Here is a 27,313-nt window from a genome sequence, read left to right on the forward strand (position 1 = left end):
AGGTTTCCTATGCAAGTACTGTTACTGGATAGCCACAGCAAAGAAGCATTTAGCCAAACTAAAAATAAACAAGCTAACCCTTACTCTTCTCACAGGAAAGAGAAACTGCTTCTTTGCATATACACATGCAGTGACAGAAACGAGTCCTACAAGTCAAAGTCCAAACAGTACTCATTTAATATCGCTGTAGCTAAGCATTCGAGAGTCTTATTCTACTGCTGCTTGAACTCATAGAAGCAGCTAACATTAAGACTGCTGTGAAACGGGCCAGTAACATACCATGGCTTGAAAGAAAGTTTTAGTGTAAAACATAGGATGTACAGAGAATATCATATTAATTGCTTCTACAGCTGCTCACAAGATGTCAGAGACTAGATCTGCAAAAGCCGTTTATACAAGAGATCCGAAGTCAGTAACAAATGACTGAATAAAAACATCATGATTTATGAAAGCTGCCATTATAATTTATCAGCAAGATTCCTGTTTCTCATTATCTAAATTTTATTTTTGTTTGAGAAAACTACTCAACAATAAAAAGGACATAAAAAGTTGCTTTGACAAAAATATGTGAAAGCCAAGTTAACCAGTCAAGTGTAGTATTCTCAACCCAGATCTGTTTACTGAAAGGTGAAACATGAAAGACGCTATTCTTAGAGAATAAAAAGCTTCTTACTAGGGCCTAACTCATTAATTGAGGTCTTGCCAAGGCAAGGCTTGTCTATTTGCCAAATGACAGTCTTCATCAAGCTGGATTATTTCTCGTTAACTCCGTTTTGCTGAAGTAGTAGTTACCTGCACTGCATTACCCCAAAAGATGGTATTTCCTTGTAAGTAGTAGTGCAGACTTTCTCAGGAGGGACCTCAGAGAGTTTCAGAAAGAGACTGACAAAATCTTACAGAAACAGAACAATCAAAAAAGAGAACTCAGAATTGGATAAATTCATTCAGGTTTCTTGTTCCCTCAACTGAGGCATTTGCATACCATTTCCCTAGCATAATAGGTTCAAGGTTAAATTGCAGCACATTCAACTAAAATAGTGACAGTTCTAGTAGCGAGTTCCTAGTCAGCTAGCATTTGAGATGTTCTTAAAAGCATTTAAGCTTATCTTTATTATTTTTAAAAGTATGAATGCTTAAATAAGTGAAGACAGTGTTATGAATTCATTAGAACGGTTGACAACCTCAAGTGAAAACTGAAGGCTAAAGTACTCAAGATTACATAACCACACTTTGTGTACAATTTAGTGATAAATCACATGACAAACCGCAAGAGCAAGTCAGCATTTATCAGACCAAAACTTCCAAACCCATTAGATCTAGCGCTTCAGCTGTTCTGTTTAATAAATGGGGTATACTATTAATGTACATTATTACTTCCTTATGCCTCTTCAAGAGTGGGGGAAAAAGAGGGAAGCGAGGCAGTGAGATTTTAAGTACTATGTGATCCAATAACACGCTCTCTGTAATCAGACAGCCCTAAACCTACATATTCATGAGGTTTTCAAATCATATATTGCTTCAGTGAAAGCAAACTGACCCCTCAGTAAAGCCAGCTAAATAAATTTCTGTAACACTTCATGCTTAAGTGTTATCACTAAAGTTAACAGAATAAGACCCCAAAGAAAAGCAGTTTGCTTCCATGCACAATGAAGTATCTGTCTTGTCACTAGAATGATGCATCTAAACCAAATTAAGTCAATAAACAGTCATATTAACAAAATAACTTGCACACCTCACAGGTGTTGAGGATTCTGTGCTTGAGTAGACATCTCCTATCCTCCTCCTTGTAACAATCTGAACAACTCATTTGATTACAGGCAGAAGTGGCCATGAAATTCTGATCAGCAAAAACAGCACAGGCAGGCCAGTTTGAAAGAAGACTCTGGAAACCACTGTTCTGAGCTATTGCACTTCAAAACTCACTTCCAAATGTTTATTTTGCTATCATGTAACAAATATTTCTAATCACTTTCTCAGAAAGAAGGCTGCATTTTTGAGAAAATGAGCAGAAGATCTGATCTGGCGTATTAAAGTTACACTCCACTACTACTTAGAGATCAACCCCTGATGTCAGGCCCCTCGCTTTGCTGTGCAGCCTGTGAAACATAACAGACTGATATCAAGCTCACTGATGAGCAAGAAGGGAAGCTATAGTAAATTCAGTATTTTCCCAAGAACCAAGACACTTGCATTCTGTTCCTCATTTTGCCTCTAGCTTTCCAATTTCAGAAAGATATTGAAAAAAATATAAAACGGTAACCCTATGACACCTGCTTTTACTTCCCTGCGACAACATAAACTTCCCTGGAGATGACAGGGAAAAGAGAGAGGAAAAAAAATAAAAATAAAGTCAGGCATGGTTTCATTACCAAATACTGCATACACTGATAGTGATGGGTGCTGCAATACAAATATCACAGGAAAGTTTAGCACTGTTATGCAAGAGAGTTAGATTTTTACAGAAGATTCATTCATACCACCTGGTAACTATCACTTAATTTCTACCTCATGTTATGTTTTAGTATTTTAATTTGAGAGCACAAAAGGGAGAGTACTATTACAGTATCAAATATAGGATGATACCTTTAAGAAAGACCAAATAGATTAGAAACTATCAATTCAGAAAATACACCATGAGTTACATGTCCAAAATATTCAGATGTGCCCTAGAAGATAAAGGAAACTTTGCTTTCTTCCATTATCTTGTAATTATAGCTGGTATCAAGTTACACCCTGGTATGTGATTAACAGGTATCTGGGTTAAGGAGTATACTTACTGAATTTTCTTTACACATATTAAAGAAAATTACTTTTTCTTCCCCCCTCAAATTTCTCAGTACTTTTTTTTTTTTTAAAATGATACTGTCCTCACACAAAACACCCCAGTTACAGTGCTTGGTTAGTACGATCATCTGTAACTAACAGAGTACAGAACTACTCCCCCTTTCCACCCCCAAGATCAAATCCCACATAAGATTCCTTCACCCTTCCTAGAAGCACATTAAGAATTAGAAACAAAACACCTCAGGTCAAGTGTAACGCAGAAGTCTTAAAAGAGATACAAGATCAAATTTGTCTTTCATTAAAGAAAGTGGAACATATTTATATAACACAAATTGCTCAGGACCTTCTCCAGTTGAATACTGCTTTTAATATTAGGTCAACCTTGCCTTAAGGTACTCCTGAGGTCCCTTGCAACTTAAATTAATGATCATTACAGAACCTACTCCCAACCCAAGCAATTAACTACAGGAGTCAACTTTGGGAACAAATCATTGGGAACTCCAGTAGAAGACACACAGCTTCAGATAATGAAGAGTCAAAAACATGTGTAGAAAAGAAACCCTAGAACTGTAAGCTGTACACAGAAAGTAAGCTAGAAACCAAGGAAGATTGGTTTGCAGCTTCACAGAAGCAGTACTGAAGTCACTGGAGAAGGGAAGGAAGAATGGTTGATGCTCACAAGTTCTTCAACTCATATCGAAAGAAAGTTATATTTAAAATAAGACCATGGTTTTTGTTTCACTTGTGCTGCAACAAACCCCTTGTCAAGTGGCTAGATATATCATCAGACATGAAACAGTTGATCTGGGAACACAGTCTAGAGCAACTACTTTTTAACCACAGCATAGAGCAACTACTTTATTTGTTTAGTGTATTTTATGTCCTCTAATGGTATTCACACTACAATCAATTTTACTGTTGACCTTCTCCATGCTGTCAGTGTCTTCCAAGCACATTAAGCTTTTACTTCACAGAAAATACTTTTTCTGCTGTTCTAAAGCTACAAAACCCAACAGGAAGTGCTAATCTCAAAACCTTCTGCAGACTTACAAAAAAAGTTGCAGATGTTCTTCAAAAGCACATTTAAGCTTTGTATTCTTATGTTTCTGTATAAAAGCCGATGGCTTCATACTCTCTATACAGGAAAATGCATATGAAACAAACTATTGTTTCATCTATTCATACCAAACAACAGCCTTCTATTTAAGACACCATTTAGTAAGATGTAATTAGTCTTAAGAGATCTTCTCCACCTTATAAACAAATCTTACAAAGCTCAGATATCCTTCCCCTAGTTCAACCACCATTTAAGCCATTTAACTGCTCTTGTAGCTGTTTTTGTGTTGTTGTTTGTTTTTTTTTTTCTAAATAGCAATCTTGTTAAACTAGTTTCAGCTAACGTATGAATATATTCAGGCTAACTGTATACTCATGTCCTGAACAAGTAGCTAAATGGGGCGAAAATATTCTATATAGTATTAAAGTGCGTTGGGAAGAATCTCAGGTGATCGCTTTGAACACGCAAAACACAAGAGGTCACAACACTTACTTTTCATAGACCAGCTCCTCATCGGTACAGAAGTAGTGGGTATTTACGGTACTTTTCGGTTTGTTTCGTAAAGTCGCGAAGTACAACCGATCTGAAAGACAGATGGGGGCAGCCGTGTCGGACGGGGGGGGCGGGCGGCCCCTCTCCCCCGGCCCGCCCGTCACCCCGCCGGTGGGCGCCGCCGCCGCCCCGGCCCGCCGCGCCCCGCCGCGGAGGAGGCGCGGCCGGTCCTTTTCCTCCTGCGTGAGCGCCAGCACCGCTCCGCCCGCGGGCCCGGCCCCCGGGGAAGCCCCGCTGCGGCCGGCCGGGCGCCCCTGGGCAGCGCGGGGGAGATTTCTGACGCCGGACGCGGGCGCACGCAGCAACAGGTGCCGGCCCCGCTTCTCGCCGGAAAAGAGAGGAGGAAGGAACCGCTGAGGCGTGCCCCGCGGCAGCCCAGGGGCGAACACCGCCGGGCGAGGGGGGCCGAGGCCGAGCCGGGCGCGCAGCAAAGCCCACGGAGGCGGGGAGGACGGGAAAGAAGCCAGCGGGTTTCCTTTTCGAGGGGGGCTCCGGCGAGCGGGACCCCCGCGGCCAGGGGACGGACGGGGAGGGCTCCCCGGCCCCTTCTCACCTTTCACGAACTCCGAGGCTCCCCCCAGCACTTCGGAGGCGGCTGCCGCCGGCTCCATCTTAAACAGGGCGCGGAGCAGCGAGGCGCGGGGCGGCTCCGAACTCATGGCGCGGCCGGGGCGCGCTCGCTGGGAAGCCACCCGTTGCCCGGAGGGGCCGCCCGTCGGGGGCCACGCTGCTGGGAGCGCGGCTGCCGCAGCCCCGCATAGGAACGGGAGCGGAGACGGGAGCTAGCTCCGGGACACGGCCAGCCGCCGAGCGAGCAGGCGGGCAGGCGCCCGCAGGGACCTCGGCTCCTCCCCGCCCCCGGCCGGGAGACGCCCCCGGATCGAGCGGCAGCAGGCGGTTACCAGGCGACCGGCGGCGCTCCGCCGACCGAGCCTTTGTTTCGCCCGGCCCGGGGCCGAGGCGTGCGAGTGACCGGCCCCCCCGGCCCGGCAGCCCCGCCCTCCGCCTCCCAGCGCCTGACCGCCGGGCGGGCGGCCCGCCAGCGCCCCTGATCCGCCCGGCAGCGGCTTTGCACCCGGCGCAGCTCCGCCCTCCGCCTGGCTCTCACGCCCGCCTCCCGGCGGGGCGCGGCCCTCTCCGCGCCCGGGCAGCGCCTCCGCGCCCCGCGGCGATTTTTTTTTTCTCCTCCTCTCCACCCGCCCGAGGGCGGCCGGTGGCAAAAGGCCCCACGGAGACAAAGGCGGTCTCGAGGCAGGGCTGGCAGGGCAGAGGCGGCGGGAAGCGGACCCGAGCCGGAGCCAGTACCTCAGCGGTGCGGGTCCAGCCCCGGACGGAGGCGAGCGAGCCGCGCAGGCGGGGCGGGAGGCCGCCTCAGGCGCGCAGGGACGCGCTGCGCTGGCGGAGCGCTCTGGCCCCTACCTGGGACACTTAGTCGCGCGGGGCCCGGCCCGGCCGGGTCTGCACCACCGCTTGGCTTGATGGACAAGCAGACCCACCAATCAAAAGCTGCCTTCCGCCGTCGCCAGCCAATGACAGAGCGGTGCCTGGTGAAGAGCGGGCTGCCGCTGGGCGCACGCCTCGAGGGGGCTCGCCTCGCCCCAGCCCCGGCTGCCGCCGGGGGGTCACACGCGGGCGGCTCCGTTGCCGCCCGGCGGGGACTCTGTCACCCGCTGGTCCCTCCCTCGCTCCGTCCCTCAGGCGAGGAGTTGGGTCTGCCGGGCAGCGTCGTCTGCTGGGAGAGCCGAGGAGGGGCACGATCTCGGGGAATGCAGCTCTGGTAGCGGGCTGGTTCCCGCCACGGGCCCTCCCTCTTCCCGGGAAGTCGTCCAGCGGTGGGGAGTTTCACCTGTGCTCCTGAGGCTGTCGTAAAACTGCACAAAATTACTCGCAACTTGATGTTTTAAAAAAGTGAAAGGCTGACTTTCTGGTGGTTCCTTTGCAAAAGCTGAATTGGCTTGTAGTCTGCAATTAACTTACTGCCAAACAAACAGAAGCATTAAAAGTGTTAGAAATGCCTTTCTTCTACCACGCTCCCTCTACAAAGAATCAGTAAGTGCCAAACAGAGCAGATGGCCCATCTCATTTTTACAACTAAAAAAGCAAAAGGTTGCAAGGGAGAGGTACCTTGAGGGGGAAAAAAAAGGATGCTATTCTTCCCCAAAACAAAAAAATCCACCCTTGAAACACCTTAAAAAGACATTGTAATACAAAGCATACATGATAAGCAATATATGTGATATAAAGCAATACATGAGCCAGCAGTGTGCCCAGGTGGCCAAGAGGGCCAATGGCATCCTGGCTTGTATCAGGAGTAGTGTGGCCCCCAGGACCAGGGAGGTGGTAGTCCCCCTGTACTCGGCACTGGTGAGGCCGCACCTCGAGTCCTGTGTTCAGTTTTGGGCCCCTCACTACAAGAAGGACACTGAGGTGCTGGAGCGTGTCCAGAGGAGGGCAATGAAGCTGGTGAAGGGTCTAGAGCACAAGTCATGTGAGGAGCGGCTGAGGGAGCTGGGGTGGTTTAGCCTGGAGAAGAGGAGGCTGAGGGGAGACCTTATTGCTCTCTCCAACCACCTGAAAGGAGGTGGTAGCAAGGTGGGGGTCGGTCTCTTCTCCCAAGTAACGAGTGATAGAACGAGAGGAAACGGCCTCAAGCTGCACCAGGGGAGGTTTAGGTTAGATATTAGGAAAAACTTCTTCACCGAGAGGGTGGTCAAGCATTGGAACAGGCTGCCCAGGGAAGTGGTTGAGTCTCCATCCCTGGAGGTATTTAAAGAATGGATAGATACGGTGCTTGAAGACATGGTATAGATGGACTTGGCAGTGATAGGTTGACGGTTGGACTTGGTGATCTTAAGGGTCTTTTCCAACCTTGACGATTCTATGATTCTATGATTCTGTGAAAGCAATATGCAGCCCTGAGGTCCACATCATCATCACCATGTTTTCTTAGCACTTTAAATAACCTACTGTAACTAACAGTTCATATAATTAATTCTAGTGTGTCTGCAGGTGAGGCTAGACATGAGTGTGAAACACTTTTGACTCTTCAATTTTTAATCTCATGTCGTAAGCACTGGATAACCTTTAAAGCCTTACAAATATGCTGAAGTACTACAGAAAATACATCTCTCCTGTAATTGTTTTGTAGTTGCTTATTTATTTTTGGTATTGGTTCTAATAATTTGTACATGTGTTCCTACATTCCTCTTTTTTCCTTTTTTTTTTTTCATAGCACCAGAACTAATATTCCTAAATATGACTCTCTCTGGGCCTGGGCCTGTGAACTTATGTAAGGAACCTCATTCTCAGTAGTAAGTATTATTCCATACAAGATGCTTGCAAGACTGAGACTGTAGTCTTCCGTAACAGCAAATTAAAGGTTATTGGAGGGTACTTGCTTTTCATGGAAATCAACGTGTTTATCTTTTCCTATATTGTTCTATATGATTTTCACTTGTATTTAACCCTTAATTAAATCAAATATTTCATTTTTTTATTTACAAGTAATTCTCGAAGTGGTAACATATCCTGTGTAAGAAAAGAGATATCGATGTATTTTCCCCAAACCATAGGTTTTTAACACCCTTTTTTACTCAACCTTTCGCTACAGTTCAATGTTACATACATTTCTAAGTCTGTGCTGCACTCGAGGGGAGTTTGTATAAGCATACTCAAATTAGCTTTAACTAAGGTGTCTTGGGCAACAGAAGCAAAGATGGAGCAGTGTAACAGGCTAGCTATCCAGTATCTAGAATCCCTAGGTACATAGTTTGTGTTAAAGCCTCTTATTTGTAAATCCATCTGGCTAGGCTGGTGAATCTAGGAGGCAAACATGACTAGAAACTAAAGCCCTACTGTCAAATGTCAAACATTGCAAAATTACAAATACTGTCTTGGTTGCATGCAAGTTCTCATTTGTGGCACTTAGCTAGAGCCTTTCTACGCACAGAAAATAGTTAAAACAATCTTTCTCTTCTTCCCTGTAAAAATACGTACAAAATAACCCCCATGTTTTTTCAGTTCCAGTACTGTTTCATAGCTTTTAGTATGATCATCTAATGAATTTCACCTTGTAAAATGCTAGCTTTAAGAATGTTTTCACCTCATACAATTTTAGTATAATCAATTCCGATTACTATTTTTAACATTTGATATCAAATACCAAGGCTACAGTGACATCTTGTGGCATTTTTTTAACTGTCAGTAAAGAACCAATTTTCTTGTAGTCCTGTTCCATCATTTGAAAACTATATCGTCATTTTTTCAACAAGGATTTTTTAAATGTATCTTTTAGATACCATTTTTAAAATCCTGTGTTGCATAAACATTAATTTCTATAGAACATTCAGAGGTGGTGCTGAATCTGTTCAGACTCCAGAATATTTCCAAATGACACCTAGATAATCTCTTGGAAGAAATCATCACATGCATATTATTTTGTTAAAAATATACATTCTCAGTAATATATTTCATTAGAGAATCTTAAGGCACTTTTATAACCATCAAAAAATATTTAAAAAATAAACAAACAAAACTCTCTTGGTTCCTAAGCACAATGAATTATGGCTAGAGCTGAAGTCTTAACTTTGAATTTTCTTTGCTATCTAAGCCTAACTGCTTAAAAGCTTGTGTTTTTCGATGGCTTTTTTTCATCATGAGTGGGCCTTACCTAAATTAAGTGAATGTACGTGCCAACAAGTACACATTTTTTCAAAACTGAAATCTTGGTGGTGCTCATCTGTATGCAAACATCTAACACTGAAAAACTTGGTCAATAACCTGAAAATAAATACCTTGCAAGTCTGTTTTATGTATTTTATTTGACCGTGGTACAAATTAAATTTACCAGTATAATAAAAGCTTGTTCTATTAATTCTTTCACTGATACAGAAGAACAACAAAAAAAACCAAGAACCAACCCAAAACAACTCCTTCCCCCCAACAAAGAACGCAATACTAAGATTTGGCTGAGTTGACAGTTCATTTCACATTTTAAAAGTAAGGTAAACAACATCTGTGAGCCTTCACAATGCTAGCTGATACTGCACAGAACAGAAATTACAGAAGACCAGTAAGTAAATGAAATGCAGTAAACTACTACTAGGAAAGTTGCATTTCTGGAAAGATCATAGACCTGTGTGGATACTACTTATCACTACAGCACAATAATTGAAAGCTACTTTTCACTAGTACAACAAAATTAAGCAGACTTTACATTGCCATTTTAAGATTTTGCCCTTTAAATTTTGCAAAAGTACTAGGAAGACTTCACTGAACAGAAACCAAATCCTTTAACACTGACAGAACAAGGCGAAAGAATCCTCCATTCTCCCAAAGAAACCCAAAGGCTCACACCCAGAACCAGCCCTGCTGTCAAGAACTTGTCACATTTTTCAAGCACTTTTTGTTCAGCTAACTTACTACAAACAATGATGAAATTATACACCATTTGTGCAGATGCTATTTGTGTACTAGGTATTAGCTGTTACTGGTTGCCCGCAGGTACCTTTGAACTGATACTAAGAATCAATTAAAAGCTGATGCAGATGAAACTAAATCTATTTTGGATGCCAGATTTGATTCCTCTCTGTGATCCAGGAATATCACTGTCTTTTGTTCTTTCCTCCGTACCACAAAAATAGTTCTGTAGCGGCAATGGAAAAGGTTTGTCTTGTCTATGTTAACACAACGTTTCCAGAACTACAAAGTCCCAATCTAACAAAAGCTGTTAATAATAGCTGTTTCTTGCTATGGATGAAGCCAGGGAATTCAGAGACTGATAATAGTCCAGCCCTGTCAAATATCACTGTACCTTAAAGTACTTTTTTTTTATAATGCTGTACCCATTCATTGCACATTTTAATTCTGTTGTCATAGCCACCAAAACCAGAGATGAAAGGAACGAGAAAGTAAATACTGATTTGAAAGAGTAGTTAAAAAAAAAACATTAGACCTGTAATATTACCAAATGTACACTCTGTAATAAATGTAGAACAGCTTGCTCTTACTAGGAATTGTAAATACGACATTTTAAAAAAGTGAGGATTTTCTTGGGCACGTTTTTGTAACAATGTACATGCAAAATATCAAAATAAAACTAACTACTAAAGAGAGTATTATTAAGTAATATCCCATCCATTTCTTCTGGCTGCTTATATAAGTTTCATATTTCATGTATTCATGTTTCTTATATTTCCAACTGCTACGTTTTACCTTTCAGCTGCTTGCAGTGTTTCAGCAACTCTAGGCAAATCAATAATAAGAAAAAAAGCCACATCAGAGATCATTTTCCACTGTCTCAACAGTAGTAGATATTGTAGGCAATGGTTTTAGGACTATCTGAGATGAAGGTGAGGTACACTTTTCTGGCTTGCTTTCATAGCAGCTTCAGGAACATCTCAGATTACAGAATAGCTTATATACAAACTTCAAACGGGTTTTGTACAGGAGTCTAGCAGCCTGGCCAACAGTTTACTGTAGCCCTTCTGTAGTTTCACTGGGAACTGGGTAGGATGAGGTGAGGACAGGAGAGGAAAGGCAAGGAAGCATCTCAACATATAACTATCAAAAATATGCCTAGACCTCATTTGCCTAGATAGATATATTAAAAAAAACAACAAACAAACAAAACATAAGCACTGAAGGGTAGGAGTGCATTTTTGTCTGCATGTTTCTGAAGAACTGGCCTAATTAATTGTAATAGCTTTTTAGGTTTTAAGGAAAGAGGATGATTTTATCACAGCTAAACATTAGTATATATTGTTTAAGTTTTCTCAAAACTTACCTTGGAGAATTAGTAAGAAAGGAAAAAAAATACATATAAAGCCAAATGGAAAAAATTCAGAGGCTACAAATAAGGATGGCCAAGATGCGGTAATTACACCTTCTTCTCTCCTTGAACTCAGTACAATTCACTGAGTATTGTTTAACATCTAACCCCTTAAATTCATTGGCTTACATTTTATTTTTGTGATTGGCATAATTAGGAAAACCAAACTGAGAAATCATGATATTAGAATATTTTAAAGGCATGCCATCATAAATATTAACCAGCTTATTTACACAGTAAGATCTCTGTAACAAATGCTCTGCTCGGTGCCACATTCCAGAATAGCCACTGTTAGTGTCTTTTTCTAAATTTCTTATATCAACAGGCTTCACAAACACTCCTGAAGGCTTTCCAGTATGCTTGGCTACCAGAAAATTCATGGCAATATCATCACAATTTTGAGTTTCATCTATTAAGGCGTAAACAGCTTCTGGCTGTCTTTGAAAGTCTTCTAAATACCCACTATGAAAAAATGCTGCACCAATAAGAACCATAGAATACTGATCTCCGTTTCCAAATCCAGGGTTCTGCAATTCGAAGCTTCCATAACTGTATACACCTGAAGGAGTAGAAATGTGCTTTCTAGGAACAAATCCCACTATTTGCTTTGGAAATTGCTGAAAGAAAAAAGAAATTTAAAAAATCAAAATGAAGCCCACACCGTGAAATGTGTGCAGTGCTTTCATAAGAGAGATTTATGCCTTTTTTTAAATGAGAGGAGCACAAGATTATTGCCAGGAAAGAATGACATTGTTGGCATATGGTCCTCTGATCTGCCTAAATGCTCCAATTAAATATAGTCTTGCAAAACTGACACAATATGCCTCATTCCATATCATGTAGTGCCAAGCAACATCTATCCACAATTTGCAGCTGTATATTTGGCGCTCAAAATAAGTTTACAGACAATTTCTCTTAGAGAGAAAAAAACCACACACTTTTGTTATGCAACTTACTATCAATTTAAGTAAATTCAGCAGTCAGAAACTTCAGTGTTCACGTACAAGAAGAATTAAAAATTTGGAAGTTATAGATTACATGTATAGCTACTACTGAAGAATGTTTTTGCAATTTCTACTATTCAATGCTTCAGTCCTTCTAAAATTTAACTTTATAGCTAGAAAATCAATGGTAAAGCATTATGATACAGTATTACTCTGATTAAAACCATTAATCTCAATTGTAACTCACAAATATTGTCTGCCAAGGTGCAAAACATTACCTGCCAAACAGAAAAGGCAAAAGCAAGGTCATGAGCACTGACTAGTGTATCATCATCCATCATTAAAACAGCTGAAGGGAGGGGAAAAAAAAAAAAGAAAAACTTTTAACTTATCAAAAGATTAAATACATGAGCACAGTATGCAGCACAGTATTTGACAAGTTAGCTGTGAAACTTCTATAACCGTTAAGATGAATTGCAGAACTGAATTCTAACTCCTTGAAAGTAGATTGAGAAAACATTTAGATTTCAAAGCTAAAGCAAGGTTGCAGCTTTGTGGTAACTGGAAGCAAACCTACATTTTAGATTATTTGCCAGGCCGTAAAAAAAAAAAAAACCTCAGCAACATTTGATCATCTGTAGCACAGCTGGACAGATATGTATTGGAAAACTTGGAGAGTCTGGCAAAACAACTTAAAATTCTACTAATCTTGTGTAAAAATACAACTAAAATAAAGGGTTAGATACCATTCTTTAGTGTATGAGATTTATACAGGATTCTTAGTATAAAATTTTACCCATCTCCTCACTACTTGCAAGTTCTAAATAAGCAAGCTTAATAAATTGCATGGGCAACATTCAGTATGATTATCTACAGAAGGAAGAATCTCTGCCTCAAATTTTAGGCAAAAGACTATCAGGAAGTGGAAAACGAAAGATATTCCTATATTGGAACTCCAGACACATTAAAGCTTTTAAAGTTTATAGTCAGAATAAATCCTATTACAGTAAATAAAACACTTGGGAACTTGAAGTTTCTAGTGTCTTCCTAGAAGTCATGGGTTTTGAGTAGAAAGGCATGTTACGAAGGGGGCAGCAAACAGAATTACCTTTACTAATCATGAGTAAGGTCAGGTCTGTAATGCAACATATGGGGTTTTTTTCCACTTGAAACAAACAGGGTTTATTGTTGTGCTTCTCCTGGAAAGAGCTTAGGAAGAATATTTAGACGAATAGCCAAAAGACTGGGGAAAATACTCTTTAAAAGGATGTGCAATTTGATAGAAAGCCAGTCTGAAAAGCAGAACATGCTTGAGAACTTCGTCTTAAAATGAATGGATTAAATCAAGTCTTTACCAGATGACTTAAGTCCAAATTAATGCAGAGACTCAACAAAAACATGCACCATGAATTTCAGTCTACACTATAAAGCGAAGAGCAGCTGAACTACCTACGTTTCCCTGACAAAGGAAACGGAGAACAGACACAGTTGCAAAAGCCTATGAAATGCATTTGACATCCTTCTTTTTTTCCTTACTCTTCAGTGACAGCCTCTAGCCTGCTGGTGGTGGTGTGCATCTGATATCGTAACAGAGGTTTCTTCTATATTACCCACACTCTATTAAGTGGCCCAACAGATCGATGGACTTATTACATAGTATAACTCAAACCATCTCTCTTTTAGCATTCAGATTTTAAGTGTGAAAATAATATAAGTAGTAGCAATATGAACTGCCGATTACCTTTTGTTTCCAGCTCAGGGAAATTCTGGAGTCTGTTCCTCATGCGATTTACAGTTTGAACTTTAAAGACAACAGGGACAGGATGAGGCCCCAAGGAATTCCACATTTCCTCTGGTATCTTCTCACCAACGTTATTCCACACGACAATTACTTTATGTAGGTGGGGGATGGCTTGATAGTGATTTAAAAGCTTTAGCAGTAAGTCAGTTCTATTATAAGTCTGCATAATAAGAGTAAATGAATCCAAGGCAGACTGACTCTGGGTTTTTGGTTCCCTTCTCAAGTTGGGCATTTTGTCATCTTTGATATTGGGAAGCAAAGCTGTTAAAGCACCTGCCACAAGAAGTAAGACAATGATCACCACAGAAGTGAAGCGTAGTAGGCGGATTCCCATAACTCTTCCTGGAAGCTTACAGAAGTGAAAATACCTTTAAAACAAGTAACAGGAAAGGAGAAGTCATTAGTCCCATGTATAGTTAACTCCCTTACTTGAGCAAAACTCCCACAATACCCAGTAGACTTTTGTTTCAGTAAATACATGAGGAAGATTTTAGGACTTGGGCCAATTACTTTCAACTATCAAGACAGATACTTCTGGTATTCAGTTTCTATGTTTACTTGCTTTTCACTTTTTTTCTGTTAGCTTTGAATTTCATTGTTCTGTGAAAATGAAACTAGAGTAATTCTTTAACTCTAGATTGTTAATCATCTCTTATTTTCTCAGTACTGCATTCTCGATTGAACATTAATATACATCACCAAACCCATCCAGCTGAAATTAGAAAGCAAATTTGTACAGAGATTCAGTATTTTCAGCATTGCAGGAGCTCTGCCTTAGCTGGGAAACAAAAGGGAGAGAAGGTGCCTCCTCAAGAGCTCTGGCAGAAAGAAGGAAGTTAAATGCTCTTCCTTTTTCTGTTGCTCAGGCACCATACACAGAAGGAACAATCTTTATCACTGATTTGCTGGACATTTTGTCAATAGTTTGTGTATCTGCTCGGTAATGGTTATTAATGTGGAAAATATGATTCTGATCATACCAACCGAGGTTGTTAACACGGGTGGAGCGAAAAAAACACGCCAAATGGAATAATGTAGGGATGCAACATCATCAGTAACAGCTGCTCTGCTATATCTAGAACTCAGCAGAAACTGGAAATGTCAGATGCTAGGTGCTATGTATCAGCTAACTGAGGGAGCAGCCTCAGTATAAGGCAAGGGTTTCCAGCTCCTCCTGATTTTGGAACTAAACAGGAGCTCTTAAAAAGTGGCTCCTACAAAGGTCGCCCCGACATTCATGCCTCTTAGGTAGCACTCCCAGTTCTCCAGACATTTATAAATTGTAATCTCAGCAGGATCCAGCAGCCACTGCATTCCATAGTTTGCACCTCAAATGTGTCATCCACACCTGTTCTTCCTCCTTTACTCACAAGATCAGTGTGAACTGAATACAAGATGAATAGTCTAAGCTTACTCAGTTACTCATCTATAGATATTACTCATGTTAGTCCATTAGTAATTTCTAGGCTTCCAGCAGGGAATTCTGATCAAATTAAGTGATCCAGGACAGCCCCATCAATTACAATTTTTGAGAGAGTATCTGTGTTTTTTCACAGAAGTTTTGATCATTTTTTTTCCACACTGCATATACCATGCTTGAAAATATGAATGTAAATTATTTTACTCTAAAAAACCTCTCAACTTACCTCATTGTTGCCAAGTAGGATTGTTTTCCCCACCTTGTTTTTACAGGGCAGTTGTTTGTGATCTTTGAATCTGTTGGAAATTAAAGGGACTCTATAACTGAAGATCAACAGTTATCCCACATGCTACCCAGCATTCTTTCACAAGTAAACATTCCTCTCAATTACCGATTGATGTATGCATTCTTGGCAATTATCTGATCCCTTTTCCTATTGCTCAGTTGGATAATTGTCTCTGCCTTTCCATAAACACTCCAAAAAGAAGTTATTACACCAGTTGGTTAGAAAGAAAAGCACAGCATGTATCTCTGCTTGCAAAATTGTTGCTTTGTACCAATGCAATGGCTATGTGTTCCATCCTTAGGGTCAACTACAGAGATACAAGCAGGTCTCTAGGACCTCACAGTCTGTTGCTTTGTTCACCAGGCACCACTAAAATACATACTCGGCTACCACAGTCAGGTAAGTAGTCACAATAAAATTATTTTCTTTTCTGGCTCATCCCCTTCACACTCTCCTTCCACTAAGCTTACCAGTTGTGTTAGAGGTTTAAGACACAGCATTTTGTTCTTCCCATCTGGTTTGGCAGCTTGGCAGAGGGGAAAGCAAATATAAGTGTAAGCACAAAAAGGAAGGACGCACAAGATGCAGGACTGCAGCCTAAGAAACCTGTGTCTGTTAAGGCTCCTAGGTTGTTGGAGGGATTTTTGTTCTTTTAAAACTAGTTGAACAAAGAAAGGGAGTTTTTATTTTTTATTTAGGAATGGTACTATAAACATTTAGAGAGCAAGAACTTGTATTTAATAATTGAACCTATGTGAAATTCTGTAAGAGTAATTTGTTTAGGTTATATAATCTTACTTCGTAAAAGTACAGAATTGCCAATTTGTGTGGATACCGATCTGAATATGTCCACATATACAGGTCTTCCCACATCTGAGTTCCAATTTTACCACTGACTTATTTTGTGAGGCTGGAGTGGTCACTGAAACTGTTACTGGAATTTAACCACTTGTTTTGGTTGCTTCGTTTTATAGGTGCAAACGATTGCACCTAACTTCTAAATCTGACTGGCAGCAGTAGCTACTCAGCATTTCTTGTAACCACCGTATCTTGGTCATGTGTGCTTTTAAAAAGGCGGACCTTAGATTCTCTTTCCCCAGTTGCAACCTAGACACAACAATACTTACCAATAATACTGTAACGATTAATGAGTTAAAATTTAAAAGCATACTTAAGATGAAAGTATAAAAGTTGTTTACTGTGGTAATGAGGCTTCCTGACTGGCCATACATTCTTGTGTTTACTCAATTGCATACAATAGGCTGTAATGACAGGTGAGGATGATATTATGATGCATTCTGTAATCAAAATAAACGTCGATATAAAATCTTTAGAATTGGCATCACGGCACGTTCCAGTAAGAAAGCGCCGATCAGTTTTGCCAATTAAGTTATGAAATCGCGATCAACGATTGACCTCTTTAACTTACAACACCCCCCGCAGAGAACACCTCTCCAAAACGACACTGACTAAAATAAAAACCCTGTCAAAGCACAGCATTGCAACCCCCGTTCCAAGAGGACGACTCCGTGCGCGGGCTCCCCTCTCCTGGCGGGCAGCACCTCCTAACAGCGCTTCGCGGCAGCCACGGGCAGCGGGAGCCAGCCGCCTCCCCCCGCACACCGCCCGCCCCGCCGCCCCCTCACGCCCGCTTCCCCTCACGTTCAGCAGGGCGCCAGCGCTGCCGCTCGCCTCCCCAGCGGCGGGGCTGCGCGTCCGAGGCGGCACCGGCAGCAGCGAGGGCGGCGGCGGGCCGCAGGGCAGGGCAGGGCAGGGCAGGGCAGAGGAGGTGCCGGCCCGGCACCCCGCGGCTCGGCCCGCCCGCGCAGGCCGCTCCGGTGACTCAGGGGCGGCCCGGGCGGGACCGCCGCAGCGCTACGGCGGCGCCGCCGCCCGCCGCTTCCTGCGGGGCGTCCCTCCGCTTCCTCCCGGCAGGCCCCGGTTTGTAGTTCGGGCTCCTGCCGCGGGCGGGGACCCCCCCCCCCCGGCCCGGCGCTAGCAGCTCTGGCCGTCACGCAGCTTCCCAGGGCGCGGCGCTACGCCGCAGCCCGCGTCCGGCCGCGGGGGGCCGGGCCGCCGCCCCAGCCCCGTACCGAGGGCTGCCGCAGCAGCTGCTCCGGGAGCACCGGGCATCGTAAGCGTAACGCGGGCGGGCAGCGGGCGCGGGGCGGGTGAGCGTTCACGGGTGGGGGCTGGTTTGGTTTGGTTTTTCAGCCGGCGGCGCCAGCTCGGGCAGCGCACGCCTGCCCCGCCTGACCGGCAGCCCCGAGTCCGGGCAGCAACCGGGCCCGGCAGCGCCGCCGCCGCGGCCACCGCCGCCAACCCGGGCCCCGCCCCCGCGGCGTGCGCAGGCGCGCGGGAGCAGGGCGGAAGCGTGACCGGCGCGGGGGCCGGCCGCGGGGGAGCGCTCCCGCCCCGCCCGCCCGCCCGCGCTGCCGGCCGGGCACGCCGCCGTCCCGGCGCCGGGAAGATGCTGCCCCTCTCCATCAAGGACGATGAGTACAAACCGCCCAAGTTCAACCTGCTCAGGAAGGTGTCGGGCTGGTTCAGGTGAGCGGCCCAGGGCGGGGCGGGACGGGCGCAGCGGGGGCCGGGGCCGGGGCCGCGGCCCAGCCCCCGCGGAGGGGCCGGGGAAGGCCGGTGCCGAGGGCGCCCGGGACGCCCGGCGAGCGGGTCCGGCCTTCTGCCGCTGCCTCCTGCCGTGCCGGCGGCGGGTGACCCGCTGTCTGCTCCGTGCGCAGGTCCATCCTGGCGGACAAGACCTCCCGCAACCTCTTCTTCTTCCTCTGCCTCAATCTCTCCTTCGCCTTCGTGGAGCTGCTCTACGGCATCTGGAGTAACAGGTAGCGGGGCGGGGAGCGGGGGGGCGGCCGGCGGGGCGGCCGGCGGGGCGGGAGCGGCCCCGGCGCGCAGGAAGCGGCGCCTCCCGCCGCGGCCAGTGCCACGTCTGCCTCTCGGCGGGGCCGGGCGGGCGGGCCCGGCCTCCCGGCCCGGCGTCCGGAGGGGCCGGTGGGCAGAGCCCTGGGGGCTGCCGGAGAGCCTCCCCCGGCCCGGTGCCGGCGGCTCGGGGGCGCGTTACGGGGGAGGAGCGCTCTGCGAAACCGGCGTCCCGCCGGCCTCGGCGCTTGGCTGGGGAGGAAGCCTGGCCTTGGCCTGAGCCACCGGGCCCAGGGGTCGTAACCGTTTCGTGCCTGCCGCTTGGCACAGGGAGCCTTTGTCTGGGAACGCGGCTTCGTTCGTAAGCTGACAGCTGGGTGCGGAAACACAGCACTGCACCAAACATCCTTGTCTCTGGGTGAGAAACGGGAGTTAACGCATCCCGGTATAGCTAACGGGTACTTCACGGAGCGCGTAATTTCACAAAGATGGAAAAACCAGGAGGGACTGGACTAAAGTGCTACTGAGTAAAATTATCTCTGGTAAAATTAAGCAGAAATGCAAAACAGTTTTAGTACTGATGCACGGTGTACAAGTGGAGAACAGGCAATAGTGGTAGTATCTCCATCATGCTTCATTCCTGATAGAGTTGTTTTATGGCGGTATTTCAGTCCCTAAGTCAGTACTTCAGTTCGAAGTGGACAGACATGGAAATGTCGTTTAAGCCCAACCGTGTGTCCTTCCACGTGGAACTTAAAGCAGTCTTTACCAAAAGCTGTAGTGTGAACACAGATTACTGGGGCTCTTAATCAAGCATCTTGAACGAAAGCAGCAATGCAGATTTGGAAACAGTTGCATCCTACTATTTATCATTTTTCTCTGAATCTCTCAAACTGTACTGCAATATCCTTAACCTTGATTGCTGTAATTGCTACTGCAGCACTAGTGAGAACACAGTGCTATCTTGGGCACAGACTACCTGGGCAATGTGCAGGCCATCGTGGATGTGCTTGGTTTTGACTTTGATGTTGATCCACTTTGGAATTGTGTGAGAAGATGCAAATATTCTTCTCAATGGTTCAGGTAAAAGAGCTTTATGTTCATGTGATTTTTTTCTGATGTCTGTCTTTTAAGCATAATAGTTTTTTTGGTAGTGTGACCAGAAATGAAATCTATACCAGAAAAAGTCCTGTATATGAGATAATTAAACTGAGAAAGTGAAGTGACACTTGCTAGAAATTTGTCACTGAAGAATTGGGCTTACTGGAACTGAGAAGACTCTTACTTATCTTTGTTTATTATAGAGATTAAGAAATGGGATTTGCTGGATAGTTATTAGTTGGACCTCTTGTTTATATTTCAAGTCACTAATTTCAGGTATCTTTACATTAAGCCTAGATTTTGGGCTAGAACAAAACTGTGTCTTAGCAAATATCTATTTAGTAGAGAGGAGTAGCAGAGAATATAGTGAGGAATGCCTTCAGTCAAAGCAGACAGTTCATGCCTTGGAAGAACAAACACATAACAAGCAAACAAGGAGCCCTATAGGGAAAATTGTTTCTTGAGTTTGAAAAAGACAGCTCCTTTACTGTCCAAGTGAGCGATGCAGAAACGGAATGTTTGTAAAGGGGATTTTCTGTATCATCTTGGAGCGCTTCTTTATTCCACTGTGGCCTGTCTTGGGTATGGCCAGTGCCTGATGCTGCAAGTGTTAGAAGCATGATCTTGAATTCTGTTCTCTCTGGTGTCTCAGTGACTGTAAGATAGCAAGGCCAACAGGCTGCCATGATTATTCAGATGATTCTTCCCTTGGCTTCCACAGACTAAGGAATTTTTTTTTAATTGTGATTCTGAAAACTACAGTTTCATCCATTTAAATTTAAGCAGACTGCTGTGAGTTCTTTGACTAGGGTATTCTTATTTCAAAATCAAATCTAGGATTTCAGCCCCCAAAATTTTTGTCAGCAAGTTCTAAGAGTCTTCAATTTTAATTTCTTTTTCTTTTTTTTTTTTTTTTCAATTCTTGCTTCTTACGTTCTCCTTAGCTTTTGTTTGCTGAGTAAGTTGTTTCCTGAACTCACATAGCTGTTTTGTTATTTATATGATCCTTTTACAAATACTCTGGTATGTTGATGTTCTTGAAGCACAAATAGAACTGGATGTGGTATTTTGCTAGCTGAGAGCTTGTTTCAAGTCAAAAGCTGCAACTTGGGCTGTTCTGTTTTAAAATACTGTTACGTGCATACTTGTGTAATTTGGTATTAAACTTGTGTTACTAAATCAACTATGGAAGCGTCCTCATTTAGACACAATGTGTTTGAGTACAGCATTTCTACTAGATTATACTCTGGATGATGTGTTCCCATTCTAATGGAAGTTCTTGCATACATCCCATGACTAGTGGTTGACTGAATCGCTTGTTTACTTTAGTAATCACTTTGCACCCAAGGTTTTTAAGGTCCTGTTAATTTACAGGTCATTTTAAAAAAAGCCTCAGATGACATCAGATTGGCCTCTTACTAGGCTTTCTATCATTTGTGCAGTTGAATCTCTTACAGCTGTGCCTATAATGCACTGCATGTTTATGCTATACGGTGAGTTGTGTTGCAGATACAGCCTGTACTGACCCCTGTTGATAAATCCGCGTGCCTCTGGCTACTTGGAGATGTTAGCTGAGGTCTTGAAAGCAGTACAGCTGTGTTTGTGTTGCACCTATGGTAAGTCTTGCCTCTGTGAGATTTGCAGGTGTGAGCACAGTGTCATGATAACTTGCTGTATGATTTCTGGTTCTAGAGCTAGTATGGGGTTTTGTTTCAGTAACAGTCCTTATACACTCTTCTCCTTCCTAGGAGACTATACAAAAGAAAAACCCTCAGAAACCGCTAGCTATCTCTGTTTAGCAATGCTTATTCCTTCCGTTTCATAATAACTACAAACTTACGGTTACTGTCACACTAATTACCTTCTACCTGAATGTTTGGTGTGTTTTGTGTTGGTTCCCCCCCCCCCCCCCCCCCCCCCAGTGGATCTTCCTTACTGCTCAGAACCAAACCTAAAATGAGCTGTTTCCCTAGGGAAACCTGGTTTTGGGGTGGGGAAAGCTGTCACCTACACCCTTCAAGAATTTGGTAGGGAATTCCATTCTGCTGCTTCATAGGCATGCAGCTAAAACCTTTGGTCTTCCTTTAAAGTTTGTTAAGAACAGCTTCATCTGTTTCCTGTTTTGGTGGCTAGAGCACCTAAGGACAATTTATCATGACATCATCCTCTGCCTTAAATGTGTTATAGTTGTATGTATATATACCTCTGTATGTGTCGATAAAGTATATATGTAAATATATAGAGAGAGCAAGACTTCTGTTCTCTCTCCTCTGCTCCAAAGGTACTTCTTCCACAGCTGAGTGTTTCATCTGAAACACTTCAGATTGATCTTGAAATTGATTTCAGTCAGGCTGAAATGGTTAGGTTTCTTAATGTGAAGCAGTTCGAACTTTGGCTAATGAAACTTTGTATTTGACTTCAGTGTGAAAACATGGCTTCTAGACCTTCTTAATACCAGTCATTTGCTTTTTGTTCTTCAAGATTGTAGTTGTGCATTGGTCATTGAAATAAACCATTCAAGAAGTGGTCTTTCTGCTTCCTTCAGCTTCTAGATCAAAGGGGAGTGTGTGTCTTCTAGTCTGTGCCTTGCAGCTGATAAGGCGAAGATTTCGGGACTGATAAGATTTACAAGTAGTAGCTCATAATTGTTCTAATACCACGGTATCATTTTTGAAATGAAATTAGCTTGGATCCACTCAGCTGAAAGCACAGACGGGGCAAGTATTTGTTTGCTTTTATCTCTGTGTGGACATACTCCAGTCAAACTAGAAGAGTAATGGTGATCACCAGCAAAAGGAGCAAATGATTGCTATCTTTACGCTTAACAAAATGAAGACGCAGCCATCCATAGCAACTTGGCACTCTTGTCTGCATTTTTATTTTTTAAAATCGTTGATAGAGCTCTGTGCTCTCAGGGGTGCTATTGTTGCTTTCTTTGATTTACTGTAGCTTCACCACAGTACGTTACCCTTGGATGTGTGTGATCCCAGTAGAGATCAGGATGCTGGAAACCTTGCTTTTTGCTGTGAAATAATGTAGTTACATATCTCTCTCTCATCATAGTCTGTTATCGTGAGAAGAACTAAATGCATCTTGGATAAATTGTATACCTGTTTATGATTTAGGCTAAAGCACTGGCTGAAGGTTTGTGATTGGAAATTTGGAGACTGAGCAGCAATAAATTAAAAAGAATGCAGGTCTGGTGCTTTTGCGGTGCCATCAGGGACTGGCTTCTCTGCTCAGGTAAAATGTAGAAACAGATGTAGACATAAAAGCTGGCTATTTAGGAAAGGTATGTAGTAGTCAAAAGTGCTGTTATACAATATTGCTTGGTGTCCTGCTTTTATTTCAGGCAAAAGAGAATATGATCTTAGAATTCCTTGTGTACTGAAACTCTCTTTTTTTCAGCCTGCCCTACTCATAGAAAGTGTCAAGTCGCTGCAGTGTGAATGAACATCAAAGACAAATTCTTATCTATTGATGTGTTAGTTCTGAAATAAGATGCTTGAGAGGGAAACTGCTATGCTGAAGTAGACTTTACAGTCTTGATATGTTTGACATAATGAACTAAAATTATAAGTGAAGAGCAGTCTTTACAGGCCTAAAATATTTTGTCACACGCATATGTTTGTCAAAATTGTATGAAACTTTATTTCAATTGATTCATTGGGTTTTTTTACTGCAGACATTACAGAATTTTTGACCAATTTTTCCTGTGTGTGAAAACTCTTCCAAAGCATCATGTTTGAAAATGGATTTGAGAATATTGCTTTTGTAAATGCTTAGTGCCATCACTGTGGTGGTATTGGTAGTCTGCAGCAGAACAGTTTTGGTGTTATTGCGCTAGTTAACCTTTATATACACTGCGTATAATAGATACTCTAAAGCAGTATCTTTAAGGCCAATTTTCTTTTCCAACTAGATGTGAAATACGACTTTGGCGAACTTATGTGGGGTCAGTGTTTAAATGCAACTTGTGTGTATGCACTTTTCTAGCTGAATTTGTTTATATGGTCAAACTATAAATCGAAATACAAGAACAAAAATACCTTCCACTAGAATTATGTTGGTGATAGATGCAGCTGTGGGTGTATCTACTCCAGGGGCTTTGGTTTGTGTCAGTGGAAACCACCTCCCACTATCACCAAAATCATATGCTAGAAGGGTTTTTTGCCAAGCACTCTTCCGAAGTACCTTCCCTAAGCTGACAAAAGCAGTTTTGTCATCGTATTTTTACTGGTGATCTAGTGTGGGTTTCTCTTCTGTGCAAGCAAAACCGTGTCTGAAACTTAGACATACGGTGTATTCTGCTAGCATGTAAAAGATTAAATGCTGGGTTTTTTCATACTGAACATGTAGCATATGGAACATAACTTTTTTTTTCCTGTTCTTTTCCAGTTTAGGTCTAATATCGGATTCTTTTCATATGTTTTTTGACTGTACTGCTCTATTGGCTGGATTAGCAGCTTCAGTTATTTCAAAATGGAGGTCAAACGATGCTTTCTCATATGGGTAAGAAACTTCAGGCTGTTACCCTAATGTATTTTAGTAGATGTGTAGGTGGTAACTTTTCACTGTATGAACAAAACCTTTTTTTGCAGAACATGGAAAAGCTATGTTGAAAGTGTGTTTTTATAAGGTGAGTTATGTAAACCTTTAAGCTAATATCCCCCTAGAAATAGTAAAAATGTGAAGGCATTGCTTTTGGGGAGCAGGTTTATCACTTCTAAGATCTCTCTGATCATACCAGTGGAAACAAGTTACACAGCAGAAAGTTGCCCTGCATTGTTATGTGTTCATGGCACCAGTGAAGTAAGAGCAGCCGCATCGTGGGTTTGTCCTCACAGCGCTAGGTGCGTTACAGGGAATCTCAGGCTGCCGGTGCCCCATGTCTTCTTTGGAACAGAAAGTTACAACTGAAAGGAGCTAAGGCTCAGTGATGCTACACCTAAGACTACAAACCATGCCTCTCAGAACCAGCAGGATTCAACAGCTGTGGCTACCATTAACGCAGATCCTCGAGGCTGAGGTATGTCATCCCATACCGCCCTTCGTGGATATAGCTGCAGCAGCTGGTTCTGTTTGAAGGTCACTTGGTTCCATTGCACGTTGCTGTTGTGCCCTATAAAACAATACTGGTGATACAATATTAGTAATTGGTGATACTGATTAATTAACGGTAAATGAGCTGTAACATGGGTGGCTGCATTCCCCATAGCATTACTGACCTCAGTGTCAGCATTTAGCTTCGGCTGTCTTGCCTCGGCATGGATCATATAGTTTGAAACTCTTAAAGCACTGTTTAATTAAGGTGGAAACTCCAGTGTGCCTAGAAATCAATTTAGGAAGAATTGATTTTACCATGAACTAATTGCAGTGAAAGCAGGTTCTGTATTAATTACTGCTCTGCATTTAAACAGCTGGTGTTCCATTTATTAGAGAATAGCCACAATTTATTAAGTCTGATGCTTGCTACACTGGAATTATGTGTTATTCTAACCTGGCTGTTTTTATTGGAAAAATTTAGTAGCCAAAATAATTAATTTCTACTTAAAACTTTTACTAAAAATTTCCCTACTAGAGGGGGAGCAAATTAATATCTGGCTCTTTGATATTAAACAGAACTTTACATCAGCAGACTTCGATTACATCTCGTGTGCTTATCTTACTTTGTGGCTTCCAAATATACGTTTATACCATAACTTCCACTAGAGATGATCTTAAATGGGAAGATTTTGATGTATTGAAAGTTTTCTTTCATCTAGATCAGGTAATGGCTGATCTAGATCAGGTAATTTCTGTTAAAATGCAACATAGTGAATTTCATATCCTTATCTGTAGTTTATATACTGCATCTTCCATTTAGCAAATCCCTGTATAATACAACTGATTGAGAAGTAGAAGATTGTACTCCAGTCTCTAAGTTCCACTTTTAATTTTCAGCATTTAAATGGAGGTGGTAATATCTGCTGTTGCTTTTCTGTTTCTTGCAGGTACGTTCGAGCAGAAGTACTTGCTGGTTTTGTAAATGGCTTATTCCTCATCTTTACAGCATTCTTCATTTTTTCCGAAGGTGTTGAGGTATGTTACGAAGTCAATTGCACTATCAATTATCACATTTCTATTTGTAGAGCATATTTAATGCGGATAAAATTATTGAAATTGATTACGTTCATAATTGGTTAAAAATCTGTGATTTGAACAGAGAATACAGCCATCTGAAATTGCTGTTTTGTGACACAGAAACCCAGCTTTTTCAGGGTATCTCTACTAGCTTCTTAAATAGTGTATTTTAATTGTGCGTAAAGATTCTGTGAGATTTACCCTGTCCTTTTTTCAGCCAGTTAAGTATGTCATAGAAAGGTCTTTACTTCTCATTGTTAAAGGACAAACGAGGCCAAGAAAGAAAGGCCAAAAGTAGTCATGCAGAGGAGAGAAGTTAGTCATAAGAAATGGAAATACACTCTGTGAAGAAGTTGGACTAACTCATTAAAGAAAGAGCATTATCTTCTAAATCTTGAAGTCTGATATAAATGGCAAGTAGTAATAGCTTTAACATTTACAAGGGCACTTTTCTTGAACTTTTTTTTATAAGATGGTTCAGTTTATAATTTCAAGATGAAAATTTAGATATCAAGGGTGTCTGCACTGAAGTGAGGCATGATTAAGAGTAAAATTGATAACTGATTGTGATCAGCTTGCATTAATGCTTTTACTTTTTAATAGGAGATTCACTATAAATTTGTTCAGACTTCTAGTTCAGAACCCATTCTAGTGGGTTTTTTTAATTAATAGAGAAGTGATGAAAGCTTTCATCCTCTACATAGACAAGCCTGTAAATACTTCAAAATCAGTACAAACTGGGCTGAAATTGCCTAAAAGCTTGGGAAAACTTCACACCAAATCTAGAAACAGCAACAAAACTTAACTAGAAAAATTAAAAACTACTACTGGAATGGTCAAGGGTAGTGTTGAAACATCATTCCTTTCCTGCTGGTCTGAGCTCCCATGCTAAGTATTGCCTTTGCTTGTGATGGTGACTCCTGTTCTCTCTGTCACTTCAAAAGTTTCTATCTGCTGAAAGTTTTGTTGTCTTGCTGTTGCCTGTACCTTTCATCCTTGTGGACAGATGATGAATGTTTCTCTCCCCTGTCAATAGTAATTTACGCTTTTCAACACTAAGCTTCAAATGCAAATTGTGTTAGGTCTAATGTCTCACTGAAAAAAACTTGCAAAGAAAGCTGGGCAAAAAAGAATTAAAAAAAAAAAAATCAATCTAGATTTTAGAAGTTTTGTAAAATGCCACAATTTGTTCTCAGTCTTCATTTAATTCCCCTCATCCCCTCACCCTTCTAAGGAGAAAGGAAGAAATGGCATTCTGGACTCTTGGAAGTTGTTTGGATGACTTGGGCAATGCACCTATTACAAGAAACTTGAATGTTTTCGTGTGGTGGTGAGCCACATCCCACGGCATAATGAAATCTTATAATAAAAGTTAGCTAGCCTATCAGAATATTCTACTGTATTTTCACAGCTTTAAAAATATAAAACTTCAACTTCAGACAGTAGGAATTAGTCTGTGTACCATCCCAAAAACTGAAAGTCCCGAGTAATTTCTAATTATGTCTTTATATATGCCTGTTTGCATGAGAATGCTCCTGT

General features: G+C 42.6%; 3 protein-coding genes across 14 annotated transcripts in view; 1 reads left to right on the plus strand and 2 right to left on the minus strand.

Moving 5' to 3' along the window:
- Positions 1–5,269, minus strand: part of CDC14A (cell division cycle 14A) — a 66,731-nt gene extending 61,462 nt beyond the window's left edge. For all 3 annotated transcript variants that reach the window (XM_082312841.1, XM_082312840.1, XM_082312839.1), the window contains exons 1-2: positions 4,947–5,269; positions 4,334–4,424 (exon numbers count right to left, since the gene is read on the minus strand). In XM_082312841.1, coding sequence (XP_082168967.1) covers positions 4,334–4,424; positions 4,947–5,052 — 197 coding nt within the window. In that variant the 5' untranslated portion in view covers positions 5,053–5,269. The remainder of the gene's footprint in view (positions 1–4,333; positions 4,425–4,946) is intronic.
- A 3,954-nt stretch (positions 5,270–9,223) lies between these two features.
- On the minus strand, positions 9,224–17,947 carry EXTL2 (exostosin like glycosyltransferase 2). 6 transcript variants are annotated; one of them, XR_014228271.1, is made up of 6 exons: positions 16,873–17,317; positions 15,614–15,683; positions 13,908–14,335; positions 13,275–13,375; positions 12,445–12,515; positions 11,823–11,839 (listed from the first exon to the last, which is right to left on the minus strand). XR_014228271.1 is itself a non-coding variant. In XM_082312980.1 (5 exons), exons 1-5 carry the CDS (start codon positions 17,804–17,806, stop codon positions 11,348–11,350), a joined length of 1,101 nt encoding a protein of 366 aa, XP_082169106.1. In that variant the 5' UTR covers positions 17,807–17,947; the 3' UTR covers positions 9,224–11,347. The 6 variants fall into 6 exon arrangements, 5 of the variants coding, with proteins under 5 accessions (XP_082169106.1, XP_082169109.1, XP_082169108.1 ...); XM_082312980.1 differs by lacking the exons at positions 13,275–13,375; positions 16,873–17,317 and adding an exon at positions 17,767–17,947 and having other exon boundaries at positions 9,224–11,839; XM_082312983.1 differs by lacking the exons at positions 13,275–13,375; positions 16,873–17,317 and adding an exon at positions 17,336–17,339 and having other exon boundaries at positions 9,224–11,839.
- A 152-nt stretch (positions 17,948–18,099) lies between these two features.
- Positions 18,100–27,313, plus strand: part of SLC30A7 (solute carrier family 30 member 7) — a 34,137-nt gene continuing 24,923 nt past the window's right edge. For 4 of the 5 annotated variants that reach the window (XR_014228326.1, XR_014228327.1, XM_082313466.1 and 1 more), the window contains exons 1-4: positions 18,100–18,223; positions 18,415–18,516; positions 24,050–24,163; positions 25,645–25,732. Coding sequence is in view for 3 of the 5 variants with exons in the window: in XM_082313466.1 (XP_082169592.1) it covers positions 18,144–18,223; positions 18,415–18,516; positions 24,050–24,163; positions 25,645–25,732 (384 nt within the window). In the remaining 2 variants the exon portion in view is untranslated. The remainder of the gene's footprint in view (positions 18,224–18,414; positions 18,517–24,049; positions 24,164–25,644; positions 25,733–27,313) is intronic. The other variant, XM_082313467.1, reaches the window with a different exon arrangement.

The sequence above is a fragment of the Platalea leucorodia genome, assembly GCF_965183815.1.
Source record: "Platalea leucorodia genome assembly, chromosome: 5".
In the NCBI taxonomy this organism is placed as follows: Eukaryota; Metazoa; Chordata; class Aves; order Pelecaniformes; family Threskiornithidae; genus Platalea; species Platalea leucorodia.

Bases quoted from the DNA above. Each gene is read 5' to 3' on its own strand.
- EXTL2 (XM_082312979.1), bottom strand. From the start codon at position 16,927: ATGCAATTGAGTAAACACAAGAATGTATGGCCAGTCAGGAAGCCTCAT. The intron at 15,684-16,872 runs GTAAACAACTTT...AATTTCCAACAG, and splicing joins CAGGAAGCCTCATTACCACA to ATTCAAAGATCACAAACAAC. The intron at 14,336-15,613 runs GTAAGTTGAGAG...CTTGTTTTAAAG, and splicing joins TCCTACTTGGCAACAATGAG to GTATTTTCACTTCTGTAAGC.